The sequence below is a fragment of the Simochromis diagramma genome, unplaced genomic scaffold, assembly GCF_900408965.1.
Source record: "Simochromis diagramma unplaced genomic scaffold, fSimDia1.1 OVJJ01000456.1, whole genome shotgun sequence".
NCBI classification, from domain to species: Eukaryota; Metazoa; Chordata; class Actinopteri; order Cichliformes; family Cichlidae; genus Simochromis; species Simochromis diagramma.
In genome coordinates this window covers 804,380-832,378 of record NW_024387186.1, presented here as the reverse complement: position 1 = coordinate 832,378, position 27,999 = coordinate 804,380, and the positions used below count along the sequence as shown (strand labels likewise).

The following is a 27,999-nucleotide window of genomic DNA, read 5'->3' as shown; positions in this document are numbered from 1 at the left end:
AACATCTGTTTGGTTTCCATCAGACTTTATTTATTTGAAATGAGTTGAAATATAAAAATATTCTTTTTAAAAACCATCGCTGGTAGAGGAATCCGAGTCTGCCGCCGCACTGACCGACGCCTCCATCACCTCCTCCTCCTCCGGAGGTCTTACGGCGGGCAGGTGGACGCCCATCTTCCTGCTTCCTCCCTCCTCCTCCTGCTGTCGAGCTGCAGATACAAACACATAAGATGAATTCAGCTGCGTCCACACAGGAAGCTGGGCCCGCCCACCCTGCCGTTATTACACTCATGTGGTGCGAGCAGAATCATCTGCAGCTCAACGTGGCAAAGACCAAGGAACTGATAGTGGACTTCAGGAAGACCAGGAAACACTTGACCCCTGTTTCAATCCAGGGGGTCAGTGTGGACATTGTGGAGGACTATAAATACCTTGGAGTACACACTGAAAATAAACTGGACTTACAGGAAGGCCAGAGTCGTCTCTATTTTCTGAGGCGGCTGAGGTCCTTCAACATCTGTCGGACAACGCTCAGGATTTTCTACGAGTCTGTTGTGGTCAGTGCTTCCCTCTACGCTGTTGCATGCTGGGGCAGCAGGTTGAAGGTTGCTGATGCCAACAGACTCAATAAACTGACCCACAAGGCCAGCAATGTCGTGGGGATGGAGCTGGACTCTCTTAGGGTGGTGCTGCAGAGGCCATTGTTGTCCAGGATAAAGACAATGTTGGATAACACCTCCCACCCACTCCATGACATGCTGGTCAGTCACAGGAGCGCGCTCAGTGAGAGACTGAGATCACCCATAATGCACCACTGAACGACACAGGAAATCATTCCTGCCTGTGGCTCCCTGTACAACTCCTCCACCCAACACACTGTTTACTGCCATAGCTACACCTTTTTTGCACACGCTCTTCTTTCTTATTCAGATATTTATTAGTAAGTGACTTATATGTATATTGTATATTTTGTATATGTGTGTGTTGTCTGTTTTTGTTACTGTTTATACTGGAGCACTGTAAACAACAGAACTGTGATTCGTCCCGCTGTTGAAGGTGCTGAACTTCTTTCTGCTGAATCTTTTATTCTGGAGAGTAGCTTTGCATGACTCCATTAGTAATAAACTCCTCAGCTCCTCCCCCCTTTAACCTAGCCTTCTTCTGACTGGCTGAGCTCTGGAAGCCTGCAGAGGGGCAGCACTCGGAGCTGCAGTGTTCATATCTGCTGAGTGAGTAAAGCGTTTACATAACCCGCTGACATCAGAGCACTGTGAAAGGAGAAAGAGGCTCGCTGAGGTCACAGCCGAGCAGTATGGCGCGCTCGAGGCGAGGAAGAGGAGGTGACGAGAAACCCTTTGACGCGTTTGTTTCCTTCTGCTGGCTCGGCTCATGAGGTTAGTCTGAAGCCTGAGAGCAGCAGGAACTCGCTGACCCTGAGGTGCCACCAGGAATGGAAAAGCAGCTGTGGGTTTCTGGGACACACTGAGTGGCTGTCTCCAGCAGGGAGGAGCATGAAAGAGGAGCTCTGACGGGGAGACGGGAGGCAGTGTGAGGAGCTGCAGGACACTGAGCTCACTGTGAGGAGGAGCCGCCATGATGGAGGTCTGGACGCCTCACTTCCTGTCCCTGAAAACGATTTATTTTTGTTTCAGTCACTGAATCGAACACTCTGTGAAACTGCTGCACCTCACTTCCTGTCACATGACTCCTGCCGCTGGGACGGGCGTTCAAACAGGACAATGAGCTCAGTGTGAGGACAGTAACGGCGCTGCCTGCTCTCAACACTCAGGGGTCTGTGTGATGTCACAGAACGGCTCCTCCCGACCGCCGTTCAAACGCTCCTTTTAATTGCCTTAAAGGGGGCGGAGCTAAGACCGCTTGTTTCACACAGCAGATGAGCCGAGACACAGAAGGATTATTATGAACTGAGTCATGCAGAGCTGCTCTCACTGTGTCCAGAGATAAACCAATCAGAGCGAATGGCCCGTGAGCCATGGCGATCAAGACAGAGCCATCGCTACTACACATGCCTCCGTGAGCTGGTTGTCATGGTTACTGAGCATCTTCTAATTAAAGAGACGAAGGTGGACCTGACGAACCTTCACACACACAGATGTATGTAAACACGTGCTCTGATTGGTCGGTGAAGCCTGCGCGCACACCAGCTGTGATATATTTCCATGACAACCAGAGCACAAAGAGAGAGGCTGATGATGAGGTTCAGTTCTTCGTCCTCATCTTCAGGCACGTTTCATTCACAGGAAGTGAACCGCAGCAGTTTCTGGTTCCTGTAAGGCGCTGGTCGTATGATGTCACAACTGCCTCGTTGTTGAGCTCTAAAGCTAAGAGTACACGCCCACGTGCTCCCATTTCCTCAGAGCGAGTGTTTGACCTGCTCAGCTTCCCGTTAAAAAGTTTGCCTTCACCACCTGACACCTCGCCGAAGGAGGCGGAGTCAGACAGAAGCCTGTTCCTTAAACACTTCACCCAACTCAGAGCGCCCCAGCTCGACGTCCGTGACCCATGTGATCAAATTCCAGATGTAATAAGAGAACACCTGGTCATGTAACATCGACCTGAGCACCGCGCCGCTGTGCGGGGACGCCTCGGTGGCGTCTCGCCGCCGTGATGTGGTGTTTGTGTCGTGTTACAATCAGCATCACCAAATTTCCAACTTTAAAACAATAAAAGCTGAAGAGTGAGGAGTCACCTGATCTCGTTAACAGCTGCGGCTCTCAGCAGGTCAGTTTCATACTGATCTACCTGTCAGGTGTTTCCTGTGTCTGATGTCATCTTTAGGAATCAAACAGGTCTCAGTGAACAGGTCTCAGTGGGCTGCCCTGGTTCACTGCCCAGTGAACCAGGGCAGCCCACTGGGAGACTCGGGCTGGTTTTTGTGTGGACACTTGACACCCCCTGCTGCTCACACGATGAAGAGCAGCCATTTTATTCTCTATGTGACCAAAAGTATGTGGACAGCTGACCTGGGGTCAGTTTCTGTTCCTCAAATGTTGTTCCAAACTCGCTCATTTCATTTCATCTCCTCCATCGTCAGCCGATAAAAAGTGAGTCACTTTTTATCGGCTGACGATGTTTCCTGTGCTGCTCCAAGCCCGCGGCGTCCGTGATCTCAGCTAAAAAACATCTGCAGACACACAAAACGTTCAAGAATCACAGACAGGTGTGTTTCTTACCTGTGTGACTGTTGGACGTCCTGACCAGCAGCACCTGAACACACACACACACACACACACACACACACTTATCGGCATAAAAATTTAAACACACGAAAACAGCCAACGTGTGTGTGTGTGTCTCACCTGTCCTGGAGTGTGTGTGTTCTCCAGGTGTGGAGGAGGAGACAGTGACAGCTCTGTGTGGAGGTCAGAGGTCAGTGTACCTATTAGCTCCCCCGTCAGGTCGCCCAAAGTAAACGAGCCCTGATTGGTGGCTTCAAAGCTGACCTCTGACACATCTGCAGGGAATGGAAACAGAGTGATGTCAGAGGTGAATCAGAGGCGGGGCCAGTTTCTGACTGAAGCCAGGTGAGAGTGTAAAACCTGGAGGTGTCTGAATGAGAACAGTGTGAGTGGCTCTGTTGTGTTAAACTGGACAAAACTTGTGTTTTTGTCCCTGAGCGTCGTCTGAAGGCAGGCGTACCTGCAGCCTGACTGATCTGTCCAGGTGAGCCGGACTGACCGCTGTGGGTGAAGCTTACTTTCCCGTCCGCCCTCTCCCAGGAGCCCTAAGGACATACGAGGTCAGAGGTCATAAGCTGAGGTGTGGTGCCTCTCACATGCACTCTGATGCCTGCAGGCTCACCTCAGGCTGAGGCCTCTCTCCTCTCTGTGTGACTCCCTGCTCCATTTTGGTCAGCAGGGCCCGCAGGAGGTCGCGACCTTTCACCTGTCCTTCACTGGGGGGGTCAAAGTCCTGGAGGGGGCACATCATTATATTAATATTCAGCTTGTGCTAAGCTTCCAGCAGTGCCTTGCTCAGCGGTTCCTCACCATATCCTGCAGCTCCTGCAGAGAGCTGTTGAAGCTGCACACAGCCCCGCCCCCTGACAGACAAACAGAGCACAGAGTCACACCTGCAGGCTACAGATGTGCTGCTAACACACACATGATGATGATGGTACCTGTCATGGCTGTCGGCTGGTTGGCACTGATGAGCAGCTCTCCCTCTGAGATGTGTTTCAGAGCTGCTTCAGTGCCGGCCGTCACCGTGCTGGAGCTGCTGGACTCCTCGGAGGAGGTGGAGGGGGACGCTGGTCCTGCCTCAGGAGGAGGAGACGGGGAGCGAGCAGGGGGGAGGGAGGGAGGAGGAGGAGGAGGGTGAGGAGAAGAGAGAGGAGGTTCCTCCTCCGCTACTGACATCAACCTGCAGGAGAAGAAACGTGTTAATGAACCAGGAAGTGTGTGTGTGTGTGTGTGTGTGTGTGTGTGTGTGTGTGTGTGTTGGACATACAGAGGTGGTTTGTGTGTGGTTATGTCTTCCACCAGTCTCTCCTCATCCAATGGAAGCTCAGTTTCTTCCCAAGTGAAGGGAGGCGGGGCTTGGTGTACAGTAGCTGGGCTTTCTGCAGAGGGGGTGGGCTCTGGGCTGAGAGTGGGTGTGGCTACGAGCTCTGAGGTCACCAAAAGACCTGGTGGTGCGATTGGTTGAGGAGGCTCCTTATTCAGCGGGCTTGTCGGTTCTGATGGAAGGGGTGTGGTTACTGCCGTAGTCTCTCTGCTGGGCGGGGCCGGGCTGGGCGGTGGGGTTGGTTCCGGTGTGGGGACCAATGGGAGCGGTTCGTTCTGGAAGAGAAGCGGCAGCCTTCAGAGACGGGGCTTAACGCTACGACGCTACGACAGAGTTTCCGTACCTCCTGAGGGTCTGCTGGTCCTGCTGATTCCAGCGCCGGGTCTGGTCCTGCGCCCAGCGGGTCTCTCTGGCCCAGCATCAGGGTGATAGTCTCAGCCAGAACCTCGTTCACCAGCTGCCGGATTAACTCAGAGTCCACGGGCACGCTGGCGTCCACGAACAGCTGCAGGCCTGCGTCTCCTGCTGCCTCCACTGCAGACACACAGAGGAGCAAACAGTCAGGGAGCGGCGGGGGAGCAGAACAGGAGGAGCAGGAGGAGCTACACCTACCAATGTCTGAGGTGACGCTCCGCTCCTCTGGATCTGACTGGTCCACGTCACTATTGTGGGCGTGGTCAGAAGGCGGGGGCCAGTACAGCTCTGAGATCATCCTGGACATCAGCTGCTGCTCCACCCTGAACACAGAAACCAAAATGGTGACAATGTGGCGCCGTTTCCACGGTCTGGGGTTCGTGCTGGTTTCTCACCATTCCACCAGCCGGGTCTCCAGGACGTCCCGCTGCAGGGCCGTGCCCAGGATGGGGACCTGATCCTGGGCTGGGAGGGCAGAGGGAGCCTGGGGAGGGAAGATGGGACCCTGGTAGAGGACCGGAGGGGGAGACGGACCCCCGTCCAGCTCCACGGCCTCCTCACCCGACACGCTGACCTCCTGCTGAGAGGAGGTTCACTATTCAGTGACATCACTACACCTGAGCTCAAGATTTCTGCACGGCACTGTAACCTACATGTGCCTGACATTAATATTAATGAGTCAGTAGATTATTTTAAAACTCTACACAACATCTTCACCTTCTTCATGACTGAAAACCTTCCAAAAATCGTAAAAACCCCAAAATTCTGAAACAGCGGCTCAGTTTTTTAAAGTTTTCTGAGATTTCTACTAAAAGTCTAAAAAACCCAAAAAACATCACAACTGAAAATCAGTGAAATGACGGGATAAAGGATCGAGATATAAATCAGATGTTACTGAAATCACTGAGAAAAAAAACACAAAAATGAGACCAAAGGATGAATTAATCAAAGTCTCCATGTGTCCAAAAACATGAATAGTAATAACAATCATCGTCAACATCTTCTTCGCTCTGAGTTGCTGCTGTTCTGTTTTCGTCCAGCAGGTGGCGCTGCAGCCTCACTGAAAACACTGACAGTCTACAGCAGAGGTCTCAACCTGGCGGCTGCATGTTGACGTGAAGAAATCGAATGCAGTGACTTTTTTGTTAAGGAGGAATTGTTTTTGTTGAGTGCGATGTTAAAATAAGTTCTTTAAAATGATGGAATATGTCATGAGCAGAGAGCACAAACATGCTGAGGGATGTCTGTTAGCTCAGTGAGAGTCACAAACTCACGTGTTCACTTATGTCTGATTTAATTAAGAACACAATGACAGCAGCAGTGCTGCCACATGTGCACAGAACAAACGTCCAATGAAAGGCTTCAGTTAGTGAAGAGGGAACAAAACATTTCAGGAAGTATTTGTGGGCATTTTTTTGTTTTTATACTACTTGAAGACTAAAGTGGCCGTCCAATGAGACGACGGTGGCTGCTCTAAAGCACAGAGGAGGGGGAGGGGCTTACCTGCACAACATCAACAACAGACAGGAAGTCAGTTCCAGGGAAGAAGTCGTCCTCTTCCACTTCTTCCTCGTTCCCTTCGATGATGTCAATCGTGTGTGATGGAGGACGGGGAGGAGCTTGTTCTGCCTCCAGGAGCTGCTGTGAACACACACACACCTGTCAGAGCTCACACCTCCACCCTTGACTGACTGAAGTCCTCAGAGGCTCAAAGCTGCTCACCTGGTCAGGTGCTTCATCGCCCACAGAGGCTGTTGGAGGGGCAGCGAGCGCTGATGTCACTTCCTGAGGATGCTCACACCTGGAGTCCATCCGGGGTGGACCTGCATGGGGAGGGTTGTGTGTGTTATACTTGACCTTTGACCTGGAACTGTTGTTTATGTTTATTTTAACCTTTTACAGAAACAGGTTACTATGTTACTGACCCAGTGGGATCGCTATGGCGACAGGGCAGCTGTTTGCAGGGGTCATGCTGAGGTCATCAAAGTGACCTGAGGTCAGGTGTGATGAGCTGAAAATGTGAGATCGTCCAGGTGAGGAGGAAGCAAAGGGAGGGGCTGAAATGATTGGTTGGGCCTGAGTGAGGGGTGGGGCCAGGCTGGTCTGAGTCTTGGAGGACTTCAGCTTCACACCTGAGACGCAGAGCAGAATGTTTGACGACGCCCACAGGTCAACCTTTACCATCACACTTACTGATGTCGACTTTCTGACCTTGGACACTCTCCACTAGTCGGGGGCGGGGCTTCCTTCCGAGTGGTGAGGCAGGTGAGCTGAGGCGAAGGTACGGACTCTTCTTCAGGGTCCGTCTCAGACCTTCATACGGCGCCCGGCCATACAGCCGGGTCAGGTACGATTCTCCGTCCACTTCCAACTGATGATGCTCAGCTGCTCCACCTGTGCCTCGGTTAGGCTCCACCCCCTGCGGGTGCATAAACACATAACCAATCAGTGATCGCTTGTTTGTTATTGATGAGAAACTAATCAATGGCTTCCAGAAGAATCCAGCCTCACCGCTCTGATTCCGGCTCTCTGCCCTCTGCTTCCTCTCCTCGCTGTCCTCATACTTCCTGTCCCTCTGAGCGTGCCCACTGGCCTCTCCTTCCCTGAGTGGGCGGAGCTATCAGCGTCCACAGCTGAGTGATGGTTTCTGATGTTCCCTGAGGACATCTCAGCCTGATGGCAAGGCAGAGAAGGGTCAGTCCCCGTTTTACTTCTTCTGCTCTTTCTCTGAGCACCGGGGGAGGAGCAGAAGAAGAAAAGTTCAAAGAAGAAGAAGCGTTTGTGCTGTCGTATCAGCGAGAGAACAGATGGCGCCACATCGGAGTTCTAGAAGTGAAGTTTAGAAGAAGAAGAAGCAGACAAAGAGAAAGATGAAGGTGTTCCCAGCCTGCTGGAGCTCACCTGGATGTCTCTGCTTAACCTGCTGATCCAGGCGTCCACTGTCTTCTTGATGCGGACCTCCTCGCTGTGGTCTCTGCCGGTCAGAGAAACCATCCTAAGTATTTAAACCTGTCCTGTGTTAGCGAGCACACCTGAAGTCAACACTACCATTAGCTACCTGTTAGCAGCTAGCGCCTCCAGCTGGCAGTGCAGGACCTCTCCGGTCTGGGCTCTGAGCAGAGCCTCCAGGTTCTCCTCCAGAACTTTCTTCTGCTTTCGAACCTGACGGAGAACCTGACCCGCCTCCTCCAGCAGGGACGGGACCGCGGACCTCCTCTGGACCAGCACAGACTGGGACTGCTGGGACCAGAGGTTATGTTCTTCATCAGTGGTTTTATTGGGCTGGGGTAGTCTGGACTGGTTTTGCTGGGACTGTAAACTGTTTTCATGGGTTAAGTTTTGTTGGAGGTGGGAAGATTGGGACCTCGGGCGATTTTCCTTTGAGGTGGTTTGCTGGGACTGGGTTTGCTGGGACTGGGTTTGCTGGGACTGGGACTGGGTTTGTTGGGATTGCTGGTGCTTCGGTGCAGGTCTGCTGGTTTTCAGAGGGTCTTCTGGCTGCTGGGGGACAGAACGTGTGTCAGGCTTCAGTATTACAGACTCCCGTTAACTCGAGCTGAGCTGAACCGTACACTGACCGTCAGCAGCATCTTCATCTCAGTCTTCAGACGCTTCATCTCCTGCAGTACGTCATTGGCTCTCCTCGCTGCCTCCCAGCTGTGATTGGCTAAAGACCGGAGCTGAGACCTTTCAGGCATGTGAGCATGTCTGAAGCATTAAAAACATGCAAAGAGAACAGATTTAACTTCCTAGATCGCTCAGCCTGAATAAATGACCAGTGTAACGCTATAATATTAATATCTGTTAGTTTTTGAGTGTCTTATCTGACAAAACACTCACGCCTCAACAACGCTGTCGCTACTCAAGAAGTGAAAGTAACAGCCCATCCAGCGCTCTGCTCCACGCAGCGTCACATATCCTAATACACAATCTGACTCACATCATCATCATTTATTTATATAGCACTTTAAAAACACACCTGGTAGACCAAAGTGCTGTACAATACAAATATGCATATAGTAATAAGATAGCTAAAGCTATACAGGGAGTGCAGAATTATTAGGCAAGTTGTATTTTTGAGGAATAATTTTATTATTGAACAACAACAATGTTCTCAATGAACCCAAAAAACTCATTAATATCAAAGCTGAATGTTTTTGGAAGTAGTTTTTAGTTTGTTTTTAGTTTTAGCTATTTTAGGGGGATATCTGTGTGTGCAGGTGACTATTACTGTGCATAATTATTAGGCAACTTAACAAAAAACAAATATATACCCATTTCAATTATTTATTTTTACCAGTGAGACCAATATAACATCTCCACATTCACAAATATACATTTCTGACATGCAAAAACAAAACAAAAACAAATCAGCGACCAATATAGCCACCTTTCTTTGCAAGGACACTCAAAAGCCTGCCATCCATGGATTCTGTCAGTGTTTTGATCTGTTCACCATCAACATTGCGTGCAGCAGCAACCACAGCCTCCCAGACACTGTTCAGAGAGGTGTACTGTTTTCCCTCCTTGTAAATCTCACATTTGATGATGGACCACAGGTTCTCAATGGGGTTCAGATCAGGTGAACAAGGTGGCCATGTCATTAGTTTTTCTTCTTTTATACCCTTTCTTGCCAGCCACGCTGTGGAGTACTTGGACGCGTGTGATGGAGCATTGTCCTGCATGAAAATCATGTTTTTCTTGAAGGATGCAGACTTCTTCCTGTACCACTGCTTGAAGAAGGTGTCTTCCAGAAACTGGCAGTAGGACTGGGAGTTGAGCTTGACTCCATCCTCGACCCGAAAAGGCCCCACAAGCTCATCTTTGATGATACCAGCCCAAACCAGTACTCCACCTCCACCTTGCTGGCGTCTGAGTCGGACTGGAGCTCTTTGCCCTTTACCAGTCCAGCCACGGGCCCATCCATCTGGCCCATCAAGACTCACTCTCATTTCATCAGTCCATAAAACCTTAGAAAAATCAGTCTTGAGATATTTCTTGGCCCAGTCTTGACGTTTCAGCTTGTGTGTCTTGTTCAGTGGTGGTCGTCTTTCAGCCTTTCTTACCTTGGCCATGTCTCTGAGTATTGCACAGTGCACACCTTGTGCTTTTGGGCACTCCAGTGATGTTGCAGCTCTGAAATATGGCCAAACTGGTGGCAAGTGGCATCTTGGCAGCTGCACGCTTGACTTTTCTCAGTTCATGGGCAGTTATTTTGCGCCTTGGTTTTTCCACACGCTTCTTGCGACCCTGTTGACTATTTTGAATGAAACGCTTGATTGTTCGATGATCACGCTTCAGAAGCTTTGCAATTTTGAGACTGCTGCATCCCTCTGCAAGATATCTCACTATTTTTGACTTTTCTGAGCCTGTCAAGTCCTTCTTTTGACCCATTTTGCCAAAGGAAAGGAAGTTGCCTAATAATTATGCACACCTGATATAGGGTGTCGATGTCATTAGACCACACCCCTTCTCATTACAGAGATGCACATCACCTAATATGCTTAATTGGTAGTAGGCTTTCGAGCCTATACAGCTTGGAGTAAGACAACATGCATGAAGAGGATGATGTGGACAAAATACTCACTTTGCCTAATAATTCTGCACTCCCTGTAGTTAAAAGCCAGGGAATAAAAATAGGTTTTTAATAAAGACTTAAAGACTGGCACTGATGCAGCCTGTCTAATATGGAGAGGAAGGTTATTCCAAAGCATCGGCGCTGCAACAGATAACACTCCGTCTCCTCTAAGTTTCAGCCGTGACTTTGGGACCGAAAGCAGCAACTGCTCAGCTGACCGAAGGGAACGAGTGGGGACGTGGGGCTTCAACAAGTCAGACAAATAAACAGGTACCAGACCATTTAGAGACTTAAAAAACAATAAAAGGATTTTAAAACGGATCCTGAATTCAATTGGAAGCCAGTGTAGAGAGGCCAAAATCGGAGTGATGTGATCAAATTTCCTCCTGGCAGTTAAAAATCGTGCCGCAGCACATGTGGCTCTGAAATAAAAACCCTCCAAACAACGGACCAAAACCCCATGTGACCCCCAGTCTGTGCTTTCACTTTACTCAAGTACTTCAAACTGCACGTGTAGAGAAACCTGACAGGTTGGTGGAATGAAGCCGACACTGAGCTGAGCCCCGCCCTTCAGGCTGCTCCCGATCACCAACGCTTACACTCTTAACCGCGTTCTCGCGTGGAGGGGCGGGACTTATGATGTACCCTACAGCCATCCACCAGGGGGCGAGAAAGCTACCCACCCTCCGAAAAGCACACGCTGCTGCGATCACACAGCAGCACTGAGGACCGACAGGAAACCAAGATCAGAACCATTAAACAGAAGTAAACAAACAAATAAATGATGCGAGAGCGCTGAAGAAAACTACTGACACTGAACGTTACACTGATTCAAATTAATGAGATCAAACACACAACACACAGTTAGTGTCACATTCTTGGCAATTCAGCTGACTCTAAAGCACACACACACACACGCACTCACACAGACAGACAGACAGACACACACGCACTCACACTCACACAGACACACAGCAGGCCGTCGGCAGCGTCTGGAGTCACTCTGAGGACAGTGTGACTCACGCAGCAAGGACATTGATGCGTTGGCGCCTTCACATCGTGGGGAGTTTGCAGGTACAAACTACATAAAGTGAAAACCTCACAGCATCACAAAATGGTTTCAGAATATCAAAACTAAAATATACAGACTGAGGAGGATGTACGCAGTGATGCGAGCTCGGAGAGGAACGCCCCCCGAGGCTCGCAGGCGAGTCCCACCATAACATTGCGACTGTGGCCTGACAGAACAGAGTTCGGTTATTTCTGATGATACAACAGAGACGTTCTGAGGTTCCTCAGAAACGTCTGACCCAGGGCGATTTTAGCCCATTTTTGGGAATGAATGAATCATAGCACCCCCAGCTCGCCTCTCCCCTGCTCTGGCTGTAGCGCCGTTGCTGCCAGAGCGATGGTGGCTGAGACACAGCGGAGCGGAGGTGTTAGTGCCTGGCTTAAAACAGGACATATTAGCTACATTTAACCTTCAGTTACTCTTTATATAGTTGGTAGGAGTCAGACCATGTTTCTTTTTAGCTGAAAACATTACACCAGGTAACCTGTAGTGTTGGAAACGTGTTTTCCGACGAAGTTTGCTGCCCTACAATCCGTCCTGCTCTGTAGTAAAATCAGCGACATTTGACTGTCCTGTTGCTCCCATTGAAATTTATGCAGCCTATTTAAAATCTAAAACTTTAAACTGTCCGCAGCCTGCTGCTGTTACCACTGTCCTGTTTGAAATCGAATGGGAGAAGCTGGTTATTTTGTCATATGTGCCAAGATTAAACCCAGGAGCCACATTCAGGTAAAAGTGTAAAATCAAATGATCCGTGTTTCAATATTTATCTTTTATTAGATGTACATGTGGTTTGGTTATTTGCCTTTTGGTTGAAAGTACACTGAGAGAAGACTTTTCATTAGTGATCTTAATAGTATTTGTTTTTTCATATTAATGTAATTTTTTATCTAATTGAATACAATCTATTTAATAATAATAATAATAATAATAATAATAATAATAATAATAATAATAATAATAATAGATTGCATTTTTATAGCGCTTTTCAAGGCACCCAAAGCGCTTTACAATTCCACTATTCATTCACACACAGGTGGAGGCAGCTACGGTTGTAGCCACAGCTACCCTGGGGCAGAAGCGAGGCTGCCATATCGCACCATCGGCCCCTCTGGCCATCACCAGCAGGCGGTAGGTGAAGTGAATCTCTGTCAAAAAAAATGCAGTCAGTTTATTTCTTACTCACTATGAGCATCATTCATTATTCTCCCCCAGTAATTAAGGTTAGGATATGTATTTTTTCTATTCCAATCCATTCTTCTTTTGCAGCATTTAAATAACCTTGATCAGATTTGATGGTTTTGTTACAGACTTTTCAAAAAAGTGTTTTGCTTTTCTTTCACAAATGAGGGGATTAAATTGTGTTAAAATGTACAAAACAGTGATGTCATGTTTTGTGACGAGAACCCAGGCACAGAGAGACTTGATGAATTTAACAATCTTATGATTTAATAAAGAAATTTGCAGACTTGCACAGAGAGGGTAAAATTATGATGACTGATAACAGAGATAAAGACAACAGACGATGAGGACAGGGAGGAACAGGGGTTTAAATGCACCAGTCAGAGGGAACTCGGGACAACTGGAGACATGTAGGGATGCAGGGACTGACAGAGACAGGGAAGACGTGTCATCGTGATGAGTAAAGTTTATCTTGCCTGGCCGGGCAGCTCTCTGGGTGCTCAGCACCCCCAAAGCTCTGATCCTAGAATCGCCCCTGGTCTGACCTTCGTCTCAGAAGGTCCAAACGCCCTCAGCTAAAGTCGTGACGCTCGCTGAAGCTGGAAATGTGGCGGTGGGTGGGGATAAAATGGGCGCCGCTGTCAACTTGCCCTCTGTCATTTAATCGCTCAGAAACTATCACAAACAGCTGCTGCAGGCTGTCTGCTGCTGCTGTTGCTAGGCAACACCCCAGTGGTTTCTCATGGTGACAGCGAGCAGAGATGCTGATGGAGGAAACGGGCGGGGGAGGGGGCCCGGGCCTCCCCTTCCTCCTCTCTGTAGACCTTTACATGCCAGCAATAATTCATGAGCGCCGTAGTAACGGCTGCGGATGAATATTAATGCCGCGTCTTTGTGCTTCACCCTTTTCTTTGTCCTTGTGCTTCCCTTCAGCGCTCCGAGCGCGCTGCGTGTTCGACACACGAGCTAAAACCGGATCGGTGCAGGCCCACGTGGACCGCATTCCTTCGATGATTAATGCTGAGCACAGGTGGACTGCTGTGCTGCCTGAATGTGGACCCGAACAGGCTAACCTGCCTAGGACAGATGTGGAGCCACATGTGTGGTGGGGTCTGGGTCTAATACTTAAACATGTTAAATAAAGAGAGTCCCCGTGTGTGGCACGAGGCCCTGTGGGTGAGTTTCAGCAGGCAGACCCGGCTTAACTACTGAACTACCTGAGACAAAATCCATTATGGTTAAATGTGGACCAACGTGGGACAAAAAGGGACACTTTGTGGACGTAGACCCCCCTCCCCCTTTGCTGCCGTACAGGCTAAATGTGGACCTGCCACACACAGCTGGCTGAATGCTGACTGAACCTAAGTGGGGTACATGAAGTGGCATAGACACACAGCGGGTGGAAAATGTCAGGTGGGCCAGATGTGGTTCAAATATCATGACATAGCTGACATCTGGCCCACATAAAGCGTTTTAGCATCCGGACTCCAAAACACGGATCCACCGACTCCAGATGGATCCGCTGCAGGTGTGGAGCTAAATCAAGTTTGCATGAAATCTGCAGCACGAGCTGAAGTGGACCAATCGGGCGACATAAAAACACAGCGAGATGGAGGCTTCTGAGCGGGCCAGTGGGGGAGGGTCGACGCCACAAACAGTCATAGGTGTGTGTGTGTGGTTGGGGGGGCCGGCGGGGAGTGCTGATGGACAAAAAAAAAAAAAAAAAAAAAAAAAAAAAAAGAGTGCTGACATCATCGTCTTAAATGCAGTCAACGCTGTGACACGCAGGGAGGGGTGGGGGCTTGTTTATCGGCACAAATGTTTAGTTATTGACGGCTACGATCACGATTCTGTCAGTGTTTAAAGAGCGGCCGATCACTACAGCGCTTGTCTCTGCACATTCCTGAATAAATTATGTCTTTAAACGTGAAGCTGGTAACCATGGCAACAGCATCCTCCTCCACGGCTACAGCGAACGAAGAGGAGGGTGAGAGAACCGACCGCGGTGCTGCGCAGACAGATGAATCAAACCTCGCTGCTACTCCGTGTCTTTATTTAGCTCTGCATGTTCAGCCCACGTGAGCGCCGACTCACTGACGGAGGCTCCGCCCACTCCGCCTAACTCAACTGTGTCTGAACATGGAGACTGATCCAAGCTGGCATTCTTCACCGCACTGTGCCAGACTTCATTCAGACTTTTCACAGTTTTCGAGCGGATGCTGTCATGCTTCTGTGGTTCAGGATAAACATGACGCTTCTAACAATGAACTCAGGCAGGGAGCCCCAGACATCCCATGAAACCACCTATATCACCTGTTATTGCAATTTATGACCTTTCAACTGCAAGTGAACTTTGTCATTATCTACGTTTTATCCAGTAAGGATAAAACGTTACTTATGGCTGCAAACACAAAGGTTGCCATAAGAGTCAGACAGCTCGCAGAGAGGCTGCCTCCTCTGTGATCAGAACAGCGAGCGCGACACCCTCGAGCTCTGGGCAACCGTGTCGTCCCCACACGCCGCGATCAGCCACAGAATGTGAAAACATTCAGAGCAGATGTCCCGACTCGCTCTCAGAGCGCGAGAAACGAGCTGCAGGTTTGAGAGCAGCTCGCTGTAAATCCACACACCTGCAGCGTGGTGTCTTTGTCTGAGCCGCTTCGGCTACTTCACGCACAAAAACACTCTGTCAGACACTGCGCGGCCAATCAGAGCGCAGCAGAGGTGAACTGAGCAGATGCAGTTTCTGGATCTTAATACGACGCCGTGTCTTTAATCAGAGTCCTTGCTGTCTCGTTAACAAACTCCTGATGCAGTACCGGTACTACCATTACTGCAGTACTCGCTGTACTTGTAGTTTCTTGCTGCATTGCAGATTTTCTCTTTGAACAACAAAAACACCCCTGGTGTGTGTGTGTGTGTGTGTGTGTGTGTGTGTGTGTGTGTGTGTGTGTGTGTGTGTGTGTGTGTGTGTGTGTGTGTAGGGGGGGGGACAGTGATGGTTAAGGTGCCCTTGGCTCAGTGCAGCAGCTCGCTGTGTGAATGCTAACCACGCTGATCTGTGTTTCCGCTGGTTACACTTTGGTGCCGCTCGGCTCCTCCTCACATGATCATTTCTAACATTTGTGACTCCAACATGTGGCTCGGGGGCCACATCTGGCCCACCAAACAGTCCAACACAGCCCAAAAATGGACGAGTTCCTCGAGCTTTCATTACAATGCTGATCACGTTTGGTGACGAAGGAAAGGTCACAGTTCAAGTGAATGTAAAATGAAAACTAAGGCTCAACATTTCGAGTTTCTTCATCAACCCAGAGACAGCAGAGAAAGTTTCGCTCTTGGCTTCAAGTCAATCAAATCTGCATCTTTGTCAAATACAAATGTTGGAATTACAAGAACATAAAAGCGTCCATGTGAAGACGCTGAGTGCAGGATTTCAGGAGCTGACAAATTCAGAAAATACCTGTGCTGTGTTTAAGCTCCACAGCGAACGGTGGCAATGTGGCTGTTTTCCCTGAGAGGCCCGGATTTGATCCGAACACAACTTCCTGGAGACGTAAAGATCAATAAGTGAGACGCTCCAGTGTTCTTACTTTAGCTGGACTTCTGGAAAAACAGGTGAGCCGCTCCATCACAGCCTGACTCAGTTTCTACTGAAATAAGCCTTTAGCCACAGGACGTGAGTGATTCCAGCACCAGAATTTCAAAATAAAGTCGAGTGTCGCATTAAAGAAACGTCACGTTTGACAGAAAAGGAATTTATTACAACCGACTCAGCTCCAAGGCACGTTACAAGATCAAATGTGTTAGTTTCATTTTTATCTGAACAGAAACACAAAACAAGCTGAACCTTAATGTGAGGCAGGAACAGAGAGGAGGGGCTTCTTATTGCAGTACAAAATATATTAGAAAGGAAAAATTAAAAACGTCCAACTCAAAATGAAAATATGAATAAATTATTTCTATAAAAAAAAAAAAAAAAAAAAAAAGGCTTTTGTTGTTTTCTTTACAGACACGACTTTCTAATGTAAAAATGGAGCATGTGTTAGTGACTACCGGCTGCCTCACGCTGAACCTCCTAAACACCACGGCACTGACCACGCCTTCATCTCCACGACAACACAACACGCTCGTTTCTTTGTTAAACACGTTTTCTAAAACATCCACATGTAGAATATTTATAAGTTCAGCTGTCTGCTCCAAACTCGGCTGGAACCTGGACGGAGGGAAGACGGCGTGTGCACGGTTTCCTCTTTGATGTCCCAAAACATCTGACAGTTTTCAAGTACAAAACGTTTTTTTCTGTTTTACATTTAGATCATGACACAAGGTAGAAACGAAACACAATTCCAAGGGTCGTTTAAACATGACTCTACGTCCTGCTCGTCTGTTTTTATGCTGATTTATTCGTTTACATCTGCAGTGAAACGTCAGCATAATTATACTCTGACACCGTTGGCTTTCCGGGCAGAAGAAACAAACTTCCTGTTTAGTCTCTCCGAGAGCCGTCAGAGAGCTAGCATGTTCACGGGTCTCACTTCCTGTCCAGTTCAAACAGAAGAAAACCAGCAAACGAGCAGCAGATGTGTTCCTCGAGGTGACTTTACCTTTCAACTGTCAGGGCCAAAGTCGAGGCGTTTTTGGTTGGTTCACTTCAAACCACTGGAACCAGTTTGTCCACAGCAGAAACTCTCTGCATTTGGGAGTTAACTTGTTTTAACTTGACTGAAAATGAAGAATTCATCAGTCTGACCTCCATCTTTGCGTTTGCTTTGTGGATCCAGGTGCAACAGAAACATAACATTTATTCGCTGGACGAATCCAACTATGAAGTTTGTTTGTTTTATAAAGCCCAGAAAGTTTCTATAAGCGAGTTATGAGGAGCAAACACGCACAGCTGAATGGTGACGGCTCACGGCTGCAGCGAGTCAGAGTCTGTACTCGTCTCAAAGCTGCTGCAGAGATCAGAGTCACGAGCGAACGCGGCCGCGCCTCCTCTCAGCCATGTTGGGTTAGAGGAGGTGAACTGATGCTGCAGCTGTTTCAGGCGAGGAGCAGCTCTGTAAACAGCATGATGCCCGTTTCATCCGCACGTCCAACAAGCCTGAGGTTAAAGTTCAAGTCTGCACACAGCCAGTTATTGTCTAATCATCTTAAGCTCAACACCTCCGCTTCTGCCGACGTGCCACAGGAGTGACGGTCTACCGCCGAGAACGTTACCGAGCTGATCTTTGTGCGACGCCTCGTTAAAGGCACCAAAACCACGAGCAATAACTTAACAAAGGCTCTGTGAGCTCACAGCGGACGGTGGCGATCGTTGTGACGATCCATTCAAAACGAGTGTGTGTGCACGCTCACAGTGAGGACGCCTGACACAGGTATGGACCTGCTGTGAGCGTGCTCCACAGCTTCAGCTGCATTTCTGGAATAACCCTTCATGAAGAGCCCCTCCAGCTGCGGCGAGTGCGGCTCCATAGAGTGGGAACGTGGAGCAACGGACTGTAAGCGAGCGCTTTCTCCTCCTGAAACGGCGTCCTACCGGCCGCTTCCTGCAGTGGGAACGTGCACAAAGACGCCCTGAAACTCCCCGCCGGTCTCATCGCTGCTAACAGACCTTTGCCTCACAACAGTCACAGCCTGATGTCATTCTGAGATCACAAGCTTGATGATGTCCACAACGTTAATTACAAAGAGACAAAGGTAATAAACGCTGAACGTGAGCACCGCCTCCCCTCCACGCGTTTCTCCACCCGGTCGTCAACGGGTTCGTTTATCAAACAGGAAGAATTTACGACTGTTTAAAACAAACATAACTGATGTGAGTTTCACTGTGAGAAGTGTGACGGCGACTCGGACACAAACTGTGACTGTATGTTAACCAAACTCCAGACGAACATGAGCAACGGCGGGAGCGACACCTGGATCCACACAACAGGCACAGATTAACGTCAGTAATGTTTCAGTCAAACTGTTTCAGTCTGTGAGCACATCGTCCTGAACAACAGACAAAAACACAAACGACTCATTCACAAAGTAAACGCACAAGTTTAAACGCCAGACGAACCAAAGATCACTCTGATGTCATACATCGGAGTTTGGATAATTTGGACGATTTACATTTTTCTTATAAATTTTAACATATTTCTTTGTTTCAAAATAAGAGTCGCCTGCTTGTCTGAGACGTTTATTAAACTGCATCACGATAATCTCCGTTTCAAGCCTTCAACGTATTTTTATCAGGTTTTCTTTACAGATGCAGAAACGGGCTGACGGTCCGGCGCCGTGGTCACACATTTGGACTCATGGGTGTAATGACACACACACACACACACACACACTACAGGAGCCACCTGTAATAACATGAACTCCTTTTAACAGAATATTGAGGTTATTTTAAGCCTCACAGTAAAGAAGACTGTGAGTGTTGGACAGAAACTATAGCATGCATGATCTTACCACACACACACACACACACACACACACACACGGAGGCAGCTCGACGTATAAACTGAAGAGTGTCAGCGCTGCTTTGGATCAGTAACACTCATTTATTTTACTGACACCAGGTTGAAACTCAACCTTTGACCTCCGTCACATCAAAAACAGACACGATGACAAAGGAAGGTGGAAAGTGTTAAATCAGAAAAGCTTTCACATGATCACCAGTCCAGACTCTAAACGACTGAAACAGTTTGCTGTTCTTCATGGTTTGAATATTTGACTGAGTTTAGGTTAGAGCGAATCTCTGTGGGGGGGCGGGCTGAAGTACCTCGACCTGGGCTGTGATCCAGGGAACATAAAAAACAAAGTCTGGGCTTGAGGCTCCAGCACCTCCTCCTCAGGGGTCCCTCTCCTTCTTTACCTTCACATCTCCAGCCAGGATGGTGGAAATCTCCCCCTGCATAAATGCCCAGGGCACGTTGGAGCCGACTAGCGGGCACTTGTCCCCACTGGGGCAGTACACCTCCCCGGAAGCCCCTTGGGCCTTGATGCTCTCCCGGGAGCAGGGGAAACAGAACTTGTGTCCGGGGACGGAGGGACACTGCACGAAGTGGGTGTCCTCCAGGCGCTCGTGGCAGATGGTGCAACACAGCGGTCCGCTGTTGGCCACTGGGGAGTCGGGCACGCTCTGCGCGTGCACCTGGTCCTGCGCGGGCAGCCCGAGATCCCCGTTGCGGGAGGAGAGGCGCCTTTGGCCGGAGGCTGAGGCCGGGGACGCCGGGCTGCCGGCCGCGTGCCTGGAGTGCGCGGCGGAGTCTCTGTCCTTGCCGGGCGAGTGCGCGTTACCGAGCGCGTCCGCCACTGACATGAGCGCGGCCATGGGGGACTGTCCGCTCTGCGGCGGGGCGGTGGCGGATTCCGGGGGGGTTTTGAGGGCATCGCCCGGGCCCCCGAGCCACTGCTGCCGCTGCTGCTCGTCCGCAGAGTCCGGCTCCGGGGAGGCCTTCCTCTTCCTCAGCCCGGGCCGGGAGCCCCCCGCCCGTCCTGGCGGCAGCGGGAAGCCGCCGTCGGCGTGCGGCTGCGGTAGCAGCTCTACGGACAGCGGCTCCCGAAAGAAGCGCAGCGGCTCCGGCAGCAGGTCCCCGAGCAGCCGCCAGTCCCCGGAGCCCGGCTTCTTCTCGTACTCCAGGTACTTAAAGCCGGACGACAGCCCGCGCCCGAAGTCTTTCATGCAGTCCTGGTACATCTGCTTGGCCACCCCCGAGGCGCTGGAGAACACCGTCCCGGAGCCGCTCGGGTACTCGATGAACAGCTTCAGCTCATGCTCCGCGCCGGGCTTCGACGCGGCGTCGAAGGCGAACACGCGGCCCAACAGCGCGTGGTCCTTCTTGAAGCGGACGTCGAAGGGCGTGCTTCCGGTGAGCGCAAGCAGCGTGTCGCGCACGGCCTTCGGCCGGCCCGCCCACTCCTCCTGGCGGCTCCGCAGGCTGTCGCTCAACTCTGCCAGCACCTCCGCGTTGCGCTGCTTCTCCTTCAGCTCCCGGTCCGGGTCGGCGGCGGAAACCGAGGAGGGCCGCTTCGCCCCGGGCTCGACCCGGCCCGTCTGCGGCAGCAGGCTGGGTGGCACGGCGGCGGACGGCGGTCCGGCGGGGGTCCTGCCGCGGGAGTTCGGGCTCTGGCGGTTCAGCTCCGGCGGGCCGTCGTCCTTGAAGCCGTTCGGTCCTCCGAGCCCGGTGGGCGGCCTGCCGCCGTAGTCGAAGCGTCCCAGCGAGTAGCGGTCCGTCCCGGGATGCTGGGGCTTGGCTGCACCATCCGCCGGGTGGTGGTGGTGGCTCGGCGGCTCTTTGCCGCTTAGAATGGCCGCCTGGCTCTTCGTCGCCCCGGGCTGCTGCTGCGGGGGCGCTCCCGCGGCGCCGCGGGCCTCCTGGAAGCCGTGAGCGCGCTTCAGGTGGCGGGCAGTCTCGATGACGAACTCGATCCGGTCCGCGCCCTCATAGTTGACGCATCCGCGGCACACGGGCTCCGTGAAGTCCCAGATCATGGCCCAAGGCATACGCGGCAGGTCGCACAGGTAGCATGACTGCCGGCGGGACACCTGCGGGGAGGACATGTTCCCTCTGCCGGCCCCCTGCCTCCTCCTCCGGGCAGCCGCTTCACCAGCTCCCGCTAAAACTGCGACACGCCGCCGGACTGCGGAGCCTCCTCTGAGCTTATTGTTCCTCCTCCTCTTCCTCCTGCTGCTGTAGCTCCGTGTGCTGCTGCAGAGATGGAGGAGGGAGGAGGAGGAGGGAGCTATGCCTTTTTTTTCCCTGCATGCATCACTCCCGGGGAAGCGGAGGAATTCAGATTGTTACCCCCTCTCACACAATGCCACCTGGTGGAGTAGCTGACGTCACCGTCCCTCCCCCTCCATGATCTCACTTGTTGCCCTCGTTCTTCCCCCATCTGTGTCACCCCCACCTCCTCCTCTTCATCCTGTATTTGTCACATCCAGGTAAAGAAGAAGCCCGCTCCACCTGCAGCACTCCAGCTGCCGGGGTTCACGGGTCTGACCCCAGCACACACGGGTCGGAGGGGGCACACAGCGGGAGGGCTGAGGCCTCCCCCCATCATATTTTTGTCTGTAGTTTGTGGGGCTGTTCACGAGTCATCATAAAAGTATCACGGCTTGTTTCTTTAAATAACTCCTGCTCCTTTTACCAGTCTTTGGCTTTTGAGGGTGGGGGTCTGCTGCCCCCCCCATGAGAAGAAACTCGGAGATCAACCCCCCCCCCTCCTCAGAGGAAACAACAGCATAGGTGTTTCATCACCTCACAGCAGTTTAAGGTGGAATATTAAAGGTGGACCCTGGGGGTTTGGGCTGCAGAGGCATCCGTGTTGCTAGGCAGGTTTTACCTCTCTGCTCCAACCCACCCCTCCTCTCTCTCTCAGTATGCACTGAGCCTCGATCGCCCTCGCTGCTCTGATGTTTCTTTGGTTTCTGTCTTCAGAGCTCAGCAAAGTTAATTTATGCTCTTGTTTGAACCCTCAGTGTAGCTGTGCAGCACAGTTAAATAAATAAGCGATAAGTAAAAATGAGTCTTGTGATGTGTAACACATGCAGTATACTACGGTAATCAGCAAAGGATTACTGTGCTATACTGTAAATCTCTTTAGATTAAAGCAAAGAACTGACCAATAGGAGAGGTTTGTTTGCCTCTTTCCTTCCCCTCGTGTGTCTCCTGATCGAGGTGCCGTGCAGTCAGACATGATGTGACGTGATGGGCAGCTCTCTGACCCGAGCCTCTCAGTGCTCAGAGCACGTCTGACTGTGGAAAATATCCCGATTCTCCACACAGCAGCTTCAGCTCTGCTGCAGACAGCAATCACATCACTGAGCAATGAGTCTCTGTGGAGCTGTCCGCACGCAGTTCATCAAACAGGCGGAAAAATAAAAACTACACTAGTTTCAAGCAGAGTGTGCACAAACAGGATGGGGTTACCTCAGAGCCTGTAACTCACAGAGGGACTTGGCTGCAGTTTGGCCTTGGCTCTCACAGTCACCTGCTCATTCATAACAATAAAAGACGTCTGTTCGTACAGAAACCTCACAGCAACACAAACACGTCCACAGTCCAGTTAGCACGAGCTAGCAGCTACACCCACCTGTCAGTCAGAGGCCACGCCCCTGATATGCAACGTTGCCTTGACAGAGTTTACACAGGTGAGTTATGAAAATATGCACTACACTGGTGCATTCTGGGAATATTGCGGTTTTTCAGTTATCAGCAGTGGGTGGCGGCTTTGGCTTAGTGCCATCTCCATAAACACACAAAAGCATCTGCGTGCCTCTCATGGATACTGCTGGCGTTGCCATGGAAACGTGCGAGGAGAAGCTGCAGAATACAGGATCAACTGTAGCACCACCCCCCCCCCCCCACACACACACACTGAATGATTATGCAAATGCAGCGACGCAGACCTGCTGTAGCGTTCAGATGCTCCCAGGCTCCTTTATGTCTCCACCTGCTCCAGTCTTCACACAGCACTCCGACTGACCGAGCAGACCAATCAGCACCTCCACATGCTCTCACATGACCTTTCATCGCTTTAGCTGAAGCATCACTGCACAGGAACTAATCTAACCTTTGTCTCTAAAACACACGAGGGCTTCACTCTGCTCTTCCACCGCAGGAAAATCACTGGCTTGTTTTTTCATAGGTGGGTTTAACTGACTCAGACCAAACGGTGACCACATGCAGATCACTGATAGTAATGTGTGTCGACACCTCTGAAGGCTTCACAGGAGAAAGTCTGTGTAGAGCCCGACAGTCAAACCAGTTCTGTGCACATCTGAATCCAGCCTGGAGTCAGTTTGTGACTTACAGGATTTTATTTGCCTCCATTTTCAGCTTCAGCTGATTATTCGGTTCACGTGGATTTGTGCGAATAATCAAACATCTTTATCTTTCTTTCTTAAATAAACACACGAAAAACGTAATAAAGATTTGTTTTTGTGCTGGCCCTGCATCCCTTCAGATCTCCATGTGTGCTCACTGAACGCGTCACATAAATGAGAACAACCAAAAAACCAAGAGTCCTTCTGAGCGTGTTGATTGGTGACTGTTTAATAAGCAGGTTCAAGCTTTTCCAGGTGTGTCAGGAGTGCACCTGAACCCTGAGCCTGTTTCCTGTCTGTGTCTCTCAGTCTCTGTTTAACAAAACCGCCTCCATCAAACCCACAAAAACATCCTCCCCCCTCCCCCCTTCACCTGGTTTGATCTGCCCATTGGTCAAGGCGATGCGTTTCCATGGTAACTGGGGCAGGAGGGACAGCTACGTTTGGCAAGGAGCTCGGTGGCTGGGCGCCGAGGCTGTTTGCTGCTGCAGTGAAGAAGAAGACAAAGCAGAGACGGAGGTTAATCATCCACGAAGTTTCAATGTTTTCCAGGCCTGGAAAGCCTGGAAAGGTGTACAAGGATTTTCCAGGTGGATCTCATGAAGATGTTGAAAGCAGATTTCAGAATTTCAGACATGAATTCTGCGATATTTGCCTCGACAGATGTGCACACACACACACACACACATCTAAATTCAGCATTGAAGCTAAAAATAGTCATGCTGCTACAAACACTCTGGTTACCATGACAACTGTCTCCAGTGCCTGCAGTAGTGACACACACACACACACACTGCTGCCACCTGCTGGTTCACCTTCCTCATAACACCTCATAACACCTCAGGGCTGACAGTCCAAAACGTAGTTATTTGTTTTTCATTGTTTGTTATACACAAACAAATAACATTTTTATCATTTTAAGAGCTCAAAAAATTATCTGTATTTCTGCACTTTAAGTCCAAACAATGTGTTTTTAAATCAGCCATAAAATGAAAAAAAATATTGGTAGATTTTTCAGTTACTGGATGAAAAAAGAAAATGATTTTATTTTTTTACAGCGTTTTTGAAACAATTATGTTTCAGGTGTTTATCAGGCAGACAAACAGATTGATATTTATAATCTATTGTTTGCTAAATAATTCAAAATGTCATGTGTGGGTCGGAACAGTACACAGCACAAACATGCACCTGCTCTGCTGTTGGTACACCTGTCCATGTTTCTGATTGGTCGCACACTGCAAACTCCACCTTCCTGTGACCTCCCCTGTACCGATGTGTGTACCCATATGGAAAAGATATATATAAATCTTATAAAGTTTGTATCTGTCTTGTGTGAAACTTGTATGAAAAGCATATAAGTGTGAAAACAGATATAAGATCCCTTGAAAAATTATATAATGAAACTTGTATGTTTTGGATACTTACTAAAACAATGTATGAAAGTAATGCGAAAGTGGCCACTTTCACACAAGTTTTTACTATTTCTTTTCCGTATGGGTAAGCTCCAGGCTGACCCACTGAGCTGATGTCAGGACTCACAGGACGCACCTCATGCTGACCAACACAAACTGCTGTGTGCTTACCTGCAGCATCCAGGTGTGTGGCCTGCAGGTGCGTCGGCGGGTCTGAAGCATGGCCGCTCGCTATCCTGAGGGCTGATTCCAGCAGCTGGCTCTGATTGGAGGAGAGAAGTGCCAATGAAAGTTTAGAAAGAGACGCAGGAGGCGTCGCATTTTTATTCCTACAATTCCCAGGTTTTACATTTTCTTTGATTGGATAACACGTCTGACATTCCCTGCTGCTATTGTTCAGCACGGTGACATCATTAAAGGTGTTCCTGTACTCACCTGCAGCTGCACCTGCTGGCACTGCAGCATCTCCAGGTGCTGCAGTGTCTGCTGGCTCATGCTCCGCCCTCTGTCCCCACCCTCCCTGATGACACGGTGATGTCACAGTGATGTCACGTCTCCACTTCATTTAAAGTGACTTTTTATAACACAGAATTATTTTTCTCTTATTGTTTTTGTTTTCAGCATAACGAGACGACAGGTGCACACAGTTTACCTGTCAGCTTGCAGCAGCTTCTGGATGCCGTCAGCCAGCTGAGCCACTCGAGCCTCCATATCAGACTGAGCCTGTAAACAAACACAAACAGAGGTGCTAAACATTAGCTGCAGTTCCTCTGATGTCCAGCAGAGGCAGCAGTGAGTCAGTCCCAGAGACTCACATGTGGAAAAAGCAGAAATGCACATGTGTACGGGCTGAATCGATCTATCAGCTGTACTCACCTTGAAGAGAGGAGCAGCAGCTGCCAAAGCTGCAGTGGCAGCGGCGGCGGCTGTGCTACTGGCATCTCCCAGGTCACCAGAGGACAGCGGCGTCTCCATCTGGACCCCAGCATCCTTCGCTGCATCCCGGGAGCTCAGAGCAGGGGCGTCCGGGAGGTTTCCCACAGAGTGGAGCGGCATCGGGTCCAAGAAGTGAACTTTGACCTCCCTCCTGCGGGGGGCGCTGTGAGAGCTGAGCATCACAGATAAGATGAGATGTGTTTTTATGAGCAACCTGTAGCAAGTCTGAGGAAACACGTTTCACTCACCGCTGCTTCAAAGCCGCCAGCACGACTCCTCGACCCCCAGACGCAAACCGCGACGTAAGGACGTCGTCACCTGATGATGCAAGCAGAGGTGGAGTCAGTATTGTGATGATTAAAGATAAACACAGAGCCTTTTACGACTCAGATTGAATTGATTAATTATGGTGAGAGGTGTGAGAGTCTCGGAGGCTCACTCTCACACCGAGTCAAACTAAAATACAAAAAATATGAATTTTGATCTTTTTACGATCATGTGTGAAGAAATTCTGTCTAACGCAGGGGTGGACAATCTCAGTCCACGAGGGCTGGTGTCCCTGCAGGTTTTAGATCTCAGGTTTTAGGTCAACACACCTGAATCACATGATTAGTTCGTTACCAGGCCTCTGGAGAACTTCAGGACATGTTGAGGAGCTAATTTAGCCATTTAAATCAGCTGTGTTGGTTCGAGGACACATCTAAAACCTGCAGGGACACCGGCTCTCGTGGACTGAGATTGCCCACCCCTGGTCTAACGTCTAGAGACGTATCTGTGAGAGCTCCGGAGGATCTGTAACGCGAGGCTGCTAATTGTTGGCTGAAATGCGATCTTCACTGCTTTTAAAGGACCGTCTGGTTTAATGGCTTTAGGTGTAGCAGAGTTATTAGAGTTTTGTTTTTGAACGTTATTGTGACCTTTAGTCTGTATTGCTGTATAGAGGGGTGTGTGTCACAGGCACGTTCTATGACACTGAACAGCGACCCTCAGCCTCAAAGATGTCCATTAAAATCTCGTCAGTCACGATGTCCCAGAATTATTTCAAACCAACAAATATTTACACTATATTTTTATCCTATTTTATTTTCCACGTTCATTTCAGTTTAGAGTTTTTATTTTTATTTAAAAGACTACGACTAATAATTTTTACTTTAGTGAACTGAAATGTGCCGACACAGCTAGTTTTAGTGAACTAACCCTACTCCTACCTCAGTGTTTCTCTGTGCTGCTGGCTTTTAAACCTCACCCTGAACTAAAGTGAACGGCACAGCTCCACGCAGCTGTGAGTCACGTGAGCAGCTATGACTTTATCCAAAGTTTCTGGATTTCTTCCATGACCCTCACAAACTCCCCCACACCCTGATGCACGGACACACCTTCAGTCTGGGCACGTTTTAAAATAATGAACACACCTGCCAGGTATTATATTACCCCCCCACCTGTGTCCATCGCCTCAGCGAATTTTCCGTCTCCTCCTCCGGAGATCTTACGGGGCTTTAAGTACGCTGCTGACCGATGTGAAGCAGCGATATCCGGGTTCTGTCTGGGACTCCGCCGCCGCTGCTTATTCTGTCTCAGTTCGGTCAGAGGAGGAGAACGAAAGTCCCGCAGTTTTCGGACGGTTATCTGGACGGATCCGGGTCCCGGTCCGCCTCCGGGACCGGTCCGGTCCGGGTGGAGGACTCGTGTGGAGCGGATTAAAACGTCCCCGGTGTCCGAGCAGCAGGAGGACTGATCCGGACTGAGTGCAGCCGGAGCAGACATGACGCTGTTTACCTACAGTGTTAATAAAGCTTATTTATAGCTGCACTGTTAGCATGGAAGCTAACTTCGTCCAGACTTCCCGCTCTGGCTCTAAAACCCGCCGCTGGCCGGGTAAAGGTCGGAGGAAGGCGGCGGTCAGTGTCGCGGGGGGGCGAGGAGAGAGTTAAAATAATTTACACCCAAACGAGACGCCAGGAAAAAACCCCCACAGAAAAAAGAAAATGTTCAAACACAGCAACTGTTGCTGACAACAAACAACCGAACTTCCGGCTTCCGCTCCAGACAGGATGCTGAA

General features: G+C 49.9%; 2 protein-coding genes across 10 annotated transcripts; both read right to left on the bottom strand.

Annotated features, from left to right (window-relative positions):
* Positions 1-8: 8 nt before the first annotated feature.
* Positions 9-27,989, bottom strand: kiaa0586 (KIAA0586 ortholog). Of its 9 annotated transcripts, none has more exons than XM_040049792.1 (26): positions 27,380-27,989; positions 26,189-26,258; positions 25,881-26,112; positions 25,657-25,727; positions 25,440-25,524; positions 25,176-25,266; positions 23,966-24,077; positions 8,520-8,649; positions 8,000-8,442; positions 7,843-7,915; positions 7,453-7,668; positions 7,153-7,360; positions 6,867-7,073; positions 6,664-6,764; positions 6,445-6,582; positions 5,337-5,521; positions 5,140-5,264; positions 4,871-5,061; positions 4,471-4,802; positions 4,142-4,383; positions 4,011-4,063; positions 3,823-3,933; positions 3,661-3,745; positions 3,321-3,475; positions 3,195-3,228; positions 9-209 (listed from the first exon to the last, which is right to left on the bottom strand). In XM_040049792.1, the coding sequence occupies exons 1-26, from the start codon at positions 27,702-27,704 to the stop codon at positions 67-69; spliced, it is 4,158 nt and encodes a 1,385-aa protein (XP_039905726.1). In that variant the 5' UTR covers positions 27,705-27,989; the 3' UTR covers positions 9-66. The 9 variants fall into 9 exon arrangements, with proteins under 9 accessions (XP_039905726.1, XP_039905730.1, XP_039905728.1 ...); XM_040049796.1 differs by having other exon boundaries at positions 5,337-5,518; XM_040049794.1 differs by having other exon boundaries at positions 6,445-6,579.
* irf2bpl (interferon regulatory factor 2 binding protein-like) lies at positions 16,516-23,946 on the bottom strand. Its single transcript, XM_040049813.1, has 2 exons — positions 19,230-23,946; positions 16,516-19,110 (listed from the first exon to the last, which is right to left on the bottom strand). Exon 1 carries the CDS (start codon positions 21,322-21,324, stop codon positions 19,612-19,614), a length of 1,713 nt encoding a protein of 570 aa, XP_039905747.1. The 5' UTR covers positions 21,325-23,946; the 3' UTR covers positions 16,516-19,110; positions 19,230-19,611.
* Positions 27,990-27,999: the final 10 nt, after the last annotated feature.